At 38.2% G+C, this 11,036-nt stretch overlaps 1 protein-coding gene and 1 pseudogene across 1 annotated transcript in view; both read left to right on the top strand.

Annotated features, from left to right (window-relative positions):
- Positions 1-2,982: 2,982 nt before the first annotated feature.
- Positions 2,983-11,036, top strand: part of TRPC7 (transient receptor potential cation channel subfamily C member 7) — a 135,542-nt gene continuing 127,488 nt past the window's right edge. The window contains exon 1 of the mRNA XM_036847238.1: positions 2,983-3,203. Within this exon, the coding sequence (XP_036703133.1) occupies positions 3,202-3,203 (2 nt within the window). The 5' untranslated portion in view covers positions 2,983-3,201. The remainder of the gene's footprint in view (positions 3,204-11,036) is intronic.
- LOC118892454 lies at positions 9,917-10,519 on the top strand (annotated as a pseudogene).

Here is an 11,036-nt window from a genome sequence, read left to right as displayed (position 1 = left end):
ACACACACACAATTGAATATTACTCAGTCATAAAAAAGAATGAAAACTTGTCATTTGCAACAACATGGAGAAACCTACAGGGTATTATGTAGGTGAAATAAGCCAGAAAGAGAAAGACAAATACCATATGATTTCACTTAAGTGGAATCTAAAAAACAAAATAAATAAACAAAACAGAAACAGACTCATAGATGCAGAGAACTGGTGGGTACAGGGTATTATGTAGGTGAAATAAGTCAGAAAGAGAAAGACAAATACCATATGATTTCACTTATGTGGAATCTAAAAAACAAAATAAACAAACAAAACAGAAACAGACTCATAGATGCAGAGAACTGGTGGCTGTCAGAGAGGACGGGATAGAGGAATGGGTGAAATAGGTGAAGAGAATTAAGAGTTATAAAAAAATAAGTCACAGGGATGTACAACATAGGGAAAATAGTCAAGAACAGTGTATCAACTTTGTATGGCAATGAATGGTCACCAGACTTACTGTGGTGAGCATTTATATAAAAATATCGAATCACTATGTTGTACAGATGAAACTACTCTAATATTGTATGTTAATTATAACTCAAAAAAAATTTTGGTTAAAAAAAAGAATGAAAGCTGACACATGCTGAGTTCTGACTTTGTGCCAGGCATTGCTATAAGCACTTTATGTGAGTTCTCTCATTTTATCTTCATTGTAACTCTACAAGTGAGGGACTGTTATTACCTTCATTTTATAGGTGATAAAACTAAGTGACACATTGGGGAATGGAATATTTGGAATTAAAACACAAGAAGTTTGACTAGAAGTGCTATGTACTCTGCTATGAGCCTAGGAAAAAACAAAGCTCAAGACCTTACACAGGAACCTTAGACATCTAACATCTTCTGAACTTTCACTGTTGATAGTAAGAACCTAATTACTTCTGCATTTTACATATTGAAAATATTTTGATATGTACATAACTTTTTTCAGATTACAAGTATTTACCCCTTGAACCAAATGTTGTTTATAATATCCTCCAGAAGTGATAAAGCTCTCTAATAATGTGTACACTGCAGGTTGGATTCTTCATAAAACATCATCTTATCCCATCATTTCTGAAGAGCTGATTCTGACCTATCTTCAATTAATATATCTATAAAATAATTAGCTCATTTCCTCCATATATATGACTGTTGTACTGTCATTAGCACACTTTTTTAAATATGGGTTTTTTTATGAGCTCATCATAAGTGGAAACAAGTACATAGTTCATGTCACAATTTATCTTGGTTATGTATTCAAAACAAATATAATAAGAATTCACCTCCATCATTGTCAACTAAAAGCCACAACCTAGTAGTCTTCAGAAAGTATTTTATAATTAAGAGTATCTTATTCTGTATTGCTTCACTAATCATGATGATGAGGATCCCAATCAAAGGAGTATTATCAGTGTCATAGCTAATCTTCTAACTCTGGGATTGTGTAAGACACTTTTGTTGGCTTCACATTTCTTTTTCTACAAAAAAATGTAATACTAAATAGCTCTTAATTTATTAACATTTTATTCAAAATGAGTTAAATGTATTTGTTGCTGATTCTAATTAAAAATAACATTCCCTTGTCCTCAAGACTGCAAAATTTTTAAAGAAAAAGTCTTAATGTTAAGGAAATTTCTTTTTAAAATAGTATTTTATCCAATAAACCAGAATCATTAACATTGGAGAGCTTGTGTAGAGGATTATAGGAATCAAATTAGTTTGTTGTCAAACTTTTTAGAGTTTTAACTAGATAATTAACTTCTTTTGAACAAGGAGGGGAGGAAGAACAGTCAAACTTATTATGCATCTCTTAAATGCACGCATTTGGAAAAAAGCATTGTTACCCATTTTCACCCACCATTTACATACAAGAAGACTGAGATTCAGTAAGGTTATTATGCCCAAGGTGACACAGTTAATAAGTGAATCAAGATTCTGGGGTCTTTTCCCACATACCATGTTATATGCAGAGAAGATGCTAGTAGCATGTTAATGAACCAATGTAATCTGATTTGCATATAAACCTAGAATGACATTGTGCAAAATATATTGAAGCCAACTCTTTAATCCTAAGTATACAGACTGTCAGTTGTTAACCATGAGTTGGTTTCAAAGAATAAGCCTTCTGATTTATTGTTCAGTGACCCAGATAGATCCTGGGAGTAATCCTGGTTTCTCTCACACAGGTAATATTTCAATTAAGGAGGTTTCTCTCCAATGAGGCCATCAAAATACCTTGGTGTTTAAAAATCATAGATCATTTGTTAACAAAGCAACTGGTGAGAGGGGGGAATGTGGGGAAATGGGTTTTTGCATTACAAATTTCCTTTCAAAAAGTGGAAAGTTACAAATGAAAGCTAACCCTTTTAAAGTCTTTTTACTAGTATCAGACTTGCTCTACATCACTGACCTCTTCCTGATCCTAGACAATGCTAAAAGATCATGAAACAAAAGGTTAAATTTAGAAAATGCATCACTCACAGAAGACAAAGTGGGGTGTGACCTTAAAGCTTATTAAAGTAAACTACTTCTGTTATTCTTAAGGTTCCTCTGGTTTTAGTTTTCTTCTCAACTCCTCCCCTCTGTAAACACACAGATACAACAGGTAGAAAACCAGTTCATTCCTTATTTTTCATTTAACAGATGAATATTCTGCTTCGGGAGCCAGAACCTGCTACCTTATATAATTGAGGGGTGTGTGTGTGTGTGTGTGTGTGTGTGTGTGTGTGTGTGTGTGTGTGTGTGTGTGTGTGATGCGCCGTTCTGGGGCTTGAGTGGGGGCCGGCAGAAATCCTAAGGAGCTGTGGTAGGAAGGCAGAGTTGCTACCTCCCTTTCAAAGCTACTGGAGAGGGGGTGGGGACTATAAGAACCCATCACCACACCGCGTGCCAGTCTCACACACGGATCCCTCTCCGTCATGTTCCCTGGGAAATTTCCCCCAGATTAGGAAAAGAACAGTAAAGCGGGTCTGCCACGGAAGGCGAGTTTTTACTATTACAACACAAAGGACCCGGGAGTGCGCTTTCACATCCTTGCAACTCAACTCACTCGACCAGCTTCATACTTCAGCACCACGGAGAGTGGCATCTATTCGGCTACCACCCATGGGGAGCCAGATTCCCACGACTCAACACCGGATTCCGGTCATCTAGAGAAGGACAAGCCTGCGTATTTCACCCTCAATGTAAGCAGCTATGATGATTCTTTCATAATGATTTTTCCAGTACAGCTTGTTTTTCGCTGAAATATGGAATTAAACTTTTATTAGCCCTCTCCCTCTTGTGCATTGCTTAAGATTTTTAGATGTAAATCTGGATCTGAAGTCTCTTATTTGCTGGGTTGGTAGAGATTTTTTTTGTTTACTTTTTCATTGAAAGTCTAAGTTTACAAAGCCTTTTAGAAATAGGCAACTCATCTTGGTAGCCCAGCCGTTTTGTGCTAGAGTGTAGTTTTATTCCTATAAGAGAGTATGCGTGTTGTCTCTTCTCCTCCTACTTCACTATTGAGAGCTTTTTAATTTGATTTTTTTGTGGTTGTATTTATCTTAATATAAATACAGGGGTAGGAGGAGGAAAAAGCTATATCCTAATAAGTTGCCACCACTAAAGAACTACAGGTGGGAAGAAGGAGATTATTACCTTTCATTCCTTTCCATTGTTGAAAGCATGTCCTTTAGACAACCATTTCAGCATAACATATATGCTTTTCATAAAAGAGATGTAATCTGTCAGGGCTTTGACGCAAGCTTTGAAACTCTGGAACACAGAACCTCCCTCTTTAACTCTGAAGTTGTAAATTCACTTACGTATAATTGGGTAGACATAACCGGGATGCTACTGCCATTAATTGCGACTTAAAGCCTTAATGGATTTAGGGTAGATTTGAAAGAGGCAATAATGAATGACCCTGTCTGGTGGCACTCAGTGAATTTTTGCCTCAGAATGCCACCTGCTGGTGGGTCCTATTTCTGAAGCACTGGGCACACATCAGATTTATGAATGAATTCACATTAAATCCAGAATATTCATTATGGATATGATTCAAACTCACTCTCTAAGATCTTTTAAACAATGACATTGGTTCAATTATTTAACAATTTACTAAGGTTCTATGTCACAATTAGAAGTTCAAAACAATTATTTCTAAAAACACTTGAGCTAACTCCTTTAGGCAGTAATTAACCCAGAAAAAATTCAAAACTATGTGAAGCCTCATTGAGGCTAATTACACATGCATGTGGTATCCTGGATGAGAGCATCTCTTGCTTAGGAAAAGCAATCAACACTGCCCCTCACCCCCAGATAAATATTCAGCATGTTACTTTTCTCAGTATTGCATTTCATAATTTAAGAGCCTCTCTTACTTTTTTGGTACTAGATGTTTATTTCAGACTCTTTTGTCACAGAGGTCAATAAACAATCAAAAGGTTACACATATCTATTGTATTCCAAGACAAATCTTTGGAGGAAAAAAAATATGTAACTATTAGAACTTACTGTTTCAGCTCTACCTGGAGCTATACACAATGAGATATAGATATTCAGTTTCGTAACTCCCTAGTTCCAAATAGACCGCTAAGGATCTAAAAAGAAAAAAGAAATAAAAGAAGCACACACAAAGCACTAGTTATACTTGCATGGCTAATACACAGGGTAGTTTGAAAACACTAAGAGTAACCTCTTCCCTAAATGATGTTATTTGGTGAAAGATAAATGGATGATACAATCATTTATTAACATTCAGGAACACTGGATAATGTTTTTCAATCCAAGATGCAATGGCAAAAAAAAATCCCACATTAGCGGAAGTGTTTGGAAAGTATGTCTCAATATAATGTATTGTAATGAGTAGCAGAAGAATACTTTGCTTCTTTCCTGTAGGACCTGACTGGCAAGGAATATGAATTCATGTATATTCATGGAGTAAATAAGTGAATATCTTTTTTATTCAAAATATATGTGTTGCACAAGCAAATTATTTTCACTAGCTTAGGTGGGAACTTGAATGCTTTGAATCCACAGTTATTATAAATGTATTAAACTGAAATAGTTAATATCCAATTATTACTAGAGCACTTACTAAACACTGTAATTTATATGTACTATCTCACCTCAGCTTTGACAAAATAAGGAAGATGATACTTTAGAAATAAGTTGAATGCCTTTAGAAATACATTAAAAAACATTTAGGAGTATTCAGTCACCCACAAGACTTAATACACCCTCTGATATTAGCAGTCTCACCTAGCAACTTAGAGGCCATTATTTATAGTGGAGCTAACTGGAAACTAATTTTCCTTTGCAACTCATACCTTATTTTAAAAGTTGTCAGTTACACATAGGAAACAGTATTTATAGGATTACATGGCTCCTGTATTTGTAAGAAAGAGGACACTAGTAAACATTAATACCTCTGTTTTATTGGCCTTCTTTAATAACCAACCCAAATTCAAGTATTTAAGAATTAAGTTATGTGACCATGCACCATATGCCAAGCATCGGGTGCCAGGTACATATACCATATAAACAAGTAATTCCCCTGCCCTCAAGGATCCTGCACTCTAGAGGGAAAATTTACAGTCTAAGGAAACTTAGAAAAAATGCATGAGGAAGATGGATGGCAGGGGCATACCAGCTAAAAGCACAGGCTTTGAAATCAGACAGATTAGACTCCTAACAGTAGGTCTACCACTCACAAATTATGCAGCCTCACAAGTCGTATAGGCAAAAGTGGTTAATTTACCTGAGCTTCACTTTATCACCTGTTAAATGGGAATGACAATAGCAAATATATCACATAGTTTATGAGGATTTAAAGTGATAATGCATGTAAAGTACTCAGCATGGTGCCTGCAATGTGGTTAATGTGTAATAAGTGTTAATCATTATGATTAGTCATTAAGGACAATAGCCAAGCTTATCATACGATTTGTGTGAATTTAAAACAATTCATATAAAGCAGTTAGCACAGTATCTGGCACATGGCAAATGTGTAATATATGTTACCTCTAGCTATTATTTAGAAAAATAGCTAAGCTTTATATATCAGTGTAGAGTAAAATGTGAGCCAATTTATAATCATTTACTTAAATGTACTGATATGTAAGGTGTTCATCATTATTGTCATGGACATTTGTATAAGGTTTTACAGTATCCAGGGCATTTGATACACATTATTTCATCTTGACTGTAGTCTTGAGGTCCATGGAGGGTGGATTTTAATACTTCCTTTCTACTGGCAAGAGAACTGAGGTTTAGGAGAAAACTCGAAATCACCTGACTATTTCATCACTGTTGCTCTGAACTAAAACTCACAATATGTACACTTGACAGAGGATGTACAGACCTGAGCTAGGTTTTCCTGGATGACTGACCTGACTCCTGGATTTTATTTGGTTCTAAGTTTAGTTGTGGAATGTTACAGACTAAACTGGTTTCAGGCTTGGATAATTTCTACAAAGACCTATGGTGCATGTAGCAATTTTATAAAAACTACAACAAATATCGCTAAAAAGACATTGTGATTAAGTGTGGCCTTTGCTTCATCAGTAATTAACCACAGTCCCTGTCTCCAAAAGGGGCTGTGGTCGTGCTCTTTTGCAGCGGGACTTAGGGTGCAGAATCCATACTTTTTATGGCTCACTGACATCTGGCTTCCTTCAGACTGGCTGATGCGTCTGTAAGAGCAGCTTGATAAAAACAGCGACCAAGGGATCAAGAGGGAGTTTAATAATCAGTCCTCCTCCCAAATATGGTTTTGTTTCCACTGAAACCCTTCTTCTCAATGACATCAAATGTCAATGTATGCATTTATGGAAAATGGAAAAGATACACAGTATCTTAATTGAGGTGTTTGATGAGTTTGATCACTTGTTATCTCAGTAATATATGCAAATAAAAAGGCATTTGCATTCAAAGTTCATTTTTAAGAAAAAAATTAAAGACGGGGCAATTAAACGCTAACTGCATTTTAGGGAGAATCATTTTGCTCATTATTGGCAGTAAAACTGACAGGATCCCCAGAGTCCAACAGAGCAACACATCTGATTCATGAGTGTGAGCTTTGTCCACCAGCTATTGTGGACCAAATGACTATCTTTCTGACATATCATCTTTTGTGGAGTCTTTCCAACCCATATGAAAAGTATGGCTAAAGCCTGACTATCTATTATGTCAAGATTAAATGGCAAGGATACGGTGGCTAAATATTTTCATAGGTATATAAATGTTTAAATGGGGGAAATAGGGAGAGGTTGGTAAAAGGGTACAAACTTTCAGCTATAAGATGAATAAGGTCTGAAGATCTAATGTAAAACATGGTAACTATAGTTGATAACACTGTATTATATAATTGAAATCTGCTAAGAGAGTAGAACTTAAATGTTCTAACCAAAACGTATAAATATATATCAAATCACCACAATGTGTACTTTAAAAATTTTATAATTTTGTCAATTACACCTTAACAAAGCTGAAAAAATAAAACAAATGTTTTGAAAGTGTCATTAGAATAGAAATCGGAGCTAATAAGACTCCCAGTGAGGTTAAAAGGCCTCCATCAATATCTGAATCAATTCACGTAGCTCCAGGGTTTGCTGTGAAACCCCTTATGTTAAGAGTAATCTCATGCAGTAGCAATGTCCCAGTATACTCTTGTATACGTACATGATTTGAAGCCCCATAACGTTTCATCAATGCCAGATTCTGTAAGGAAAGGAGCTGAACTGACAATTCTGTGAGCATCCAAATGTAAGTCAAAGCTGAGGTATTTAAGGATGGGAAAGAAAGGCTTGTTTATTTCTTACTATATCTGAGTGTCTGCTTTCAAGGTCATTCAGGAAAATACATGGGAAGTAATAAAGACATTTTAACTTCTGACAAATACTAGCCACACACATTTTTTTTCTTTGATAAAACATGATTATTACAGAAACATCAAGATTTATATGATGTGCAACTCTTGCACAGAAATTATCTGCCCTGAGGTTTAGTCATTTTGCTTCATCTACCTCAGTTTCTCCACCTGAAAATGAGAATGTTAATACCTTGTTTTTTATGTTTGTTTGTTTATTTAATGAAGGGAATTAACAAACGATGCTTTCACATCCTTTAAGTTTGTAGGCTACAGCGTCTATGACATCCATATGGACTCTGAATTTAGATTGGGTACTTATGTGTTCCTTGAGAAATTTTTCTCTGCTCTGACTTGGTTCAGTAGTTATTATGTTTCCTTTGAATTAATCTCTCCATGGCTCACTGCTGTGTAACAGTTGTGTACTCTTGACCTTGGCACCTGACCTATTCTCCCTCCTGAGCAGACCTCCAGTGGAAAAGTGATGTGGAATCAAGCTCAAGCTCCGGCTCCTGCTGGGACAGTTACTGTTACGTCTCTGACACACTGCTCAGGTGCTCTTGAGTCTTTTCTCAGGTTGAGTTGTGACGGCAAGTCCAGAGAGGTGCTCCTGAGAGGGGAGAAGCCTCATCATAGGACAGGCTGAGAAATTCCATGAGAAAGAGTTTCAGTCATTTGTGGGCTTAATTCCCACCTGAGTGTGTGTCCCCAGATAACAGACCTTGAAACTGAGTTCACATCATCTTCTGAAACAAGGCCCTTTGGGGACACAAATGAGGTGACTGCTTAGCTTTCAACTCAGTTACCTCCTCTCCTTCTAGAAGAACTTATAGTAATAAACACTGTGCCCAGTTTGTGAGTCTTTCCCTCTCGTCGGGAATCCCAATCTACGGTCTGCGTTGGCATCAACGAGCACCCTCCCTCCCTGGAATGATGGCATTGTTGAGAGAAGTGGGCTCAGGAGGAGCTCATAAACTTGAATTCTGGGAATCTTCCCTAGCAATTTTTTATCAACGTACACTTTAGGAAAGTGGATGGCGGTTCAGAAGCTCTTCCTAAAGAAGAGAGGAGCACTCTATCAGGATTTATCACCCACAGCTGCTTTTGAAGGAGTTGCCCATCATTATTCCTTTTACTTTTTTGCAGATGAAGAAGCTGCTCCACTGAATAGCTTAGCAGCTTCTCCCAAGAAGTGTGACTCAGGCCTAAGCAGGATCAGAGTACAAAGTCTGACCTCCAAGTCTCTGCTTTTTACCAGACTGGGGCCCCAAAAGGAGCTAAAACCAGAAGGGTTTGAGCATGTCAGAAGGTAAAATGAGCAGAAAACTAAATAGAGCCCAAATTTTTAAAAATCACAAGACTGAATGACAATACTTTTTTTTTAATCTCAAAATACTAGGTATAATTTAAAAGCCTTCCTCTGTGATTACTTTTGTTTATCTTTTACAAATGACTTCAGTGAAGTACTCAATGCATGGACACATGACCAATAACAAAAAGACAACTGGGAAGATGGAAAATAGTTCAAAACCAATCCCCAAGTGCTTACTCTTTAGAACAGATACTTTCTTATTGAAATGCATGCCATTCTAATATTATTTGAATAATATGAGTGTGGGTAGACTAGAAAAAGAGGCTAGATAATGTGGGTAGGGCCAATTGCAGAATAAAAAAGTTTGAGAGGTTCAAGTTTGTAGAGATGTAGGGACCTGGTCCAGACTCTCTATTTTACAGTTAAAGCATCTTGAACTGGGAACCTGATCAAGGAGTCCAGGTGAGCTAGAGATGGGATATCCAGCTCAAGCTCAAATCACACGACAGCTATTATTCTCTCCAGTCTGCCATTTTAAAACCCTGACAAACTAAAAGGTTCAGTAACTTGGCCAGAGTCACAAGGCTGGCAAAAGGTGGAGCCAGGATTCCAACTCTAGACCTTTTAACTTGAAAGCCTGTCTCTCAGCCCCACTTGTCTCAAGATCTTCGTCTGAGATTGCTGTGAGCAGGAGCGGGCAACACGGAGGCTCAGAGCGCGGTCGGAGCCCAGACCTGCCGGAGCCGGGCGTGGGGCGGCAGCCTCGGGTCTCCCGGAACCATGGTGAAGTTGGGAAACAATTTCGCGGAGAAGGGCACCAAGCAGCCGCTGCTGGAGGATGGCTTCGACACCATCCCCCTGATGATGCCCCTTGATGTCAATCAGCTGCAGTTCCCGCCCCCAGAGAAGGTGGTCGTGAAAACTAAGGCTGAAAATGAACCTGACCGAAAGAAAGGCAAAGCACGTCCTCCCAAGATAGCCGAGTTCACTGTCAGCCTCACTGAGGGTGTTACCGAGAGGTTCAAGGTGTCTGTGCTGGTCTTCTTTGCCCTGGTCTTCCTCACCTGTGTCATCTTCCTGGTCGTCTACAAGGTGTACAGCTATGACCGTGCCTGTCCTGATGGCTTCGTCCTCATGGACACCCAGTACATCCCAGGAGGCTTGGAGGGCTACTATGCGGAGCAAGACTCCAACGCCCGGGAAAGTTTTACACTGTCATCAACCACTACAACCTGGCCAAGCAGAGCATCACCCACTCGGTGTCGCCGTGGATGTCAGTTCTGTCGGAAGAGAAGCTCTCAGAGCAGGAGACCGAGGCTGCTGAGAAATCTGCTTAGCGAGATGGGCAGGTTCCTTACAGTTGGAAGGTAACAAAGGGACTTTGAGGGACATTTCATTAAATATAATTACTGATAATTTAGAGGTTACTCATGTATGGTGCAACTGCTTCTGTTTGCTAATGCTGCTTTGCAAATACAGCTTGCTGCAGACCACCCTGGGCATAAAATCAAGTGCATATCAGCATTGCTTAAAGAGCTCTGACACCACTTGCCATGTTAAAGAATCTTAATTTAGCGACTTTACTGGGATTTATTGGATGCCGTCAAAAAATAAATTTACACTGGATATGCAAGGGATTCAGACTTCAGATAAATATGCATTTTGTGGGATTGATTTTTTTTTTTTAAACCACCTTGCCGTTTGCAAACCTTACTCCATAGCCATATCTAGAGTGATCCCTTGCTTTGCTAAGAGCAAGCTGTACTACACGTTTCTTCCCACCTCCCGCCAATGGCAACAGTGCCAATGGTCAAGACGCACCATAGTGAGCGGCAGAGGGAAGGAAGGAAAGAT

The sequence above is a fragment of the Balaenoptera musculus genome, chromosome 3 (assembly GCF_009873245.2).
Source record: "Balaenoptera musculus isolate JJ_BM4_2016_0621 chromosome 3, mBalMus1.pri.v3, whole genome shotgun sequence".
NCBI lineage: Eukaryota > Metazoa > Chordata > Mammalia > Artiodactyla > Balaenopteridae > Balaenoptera > Balaenoptera musculus.
Note: the sequence above shows the minus strand (reverse complement) of the source record. Positions and strands in the feature narration are given on the sequence as shown.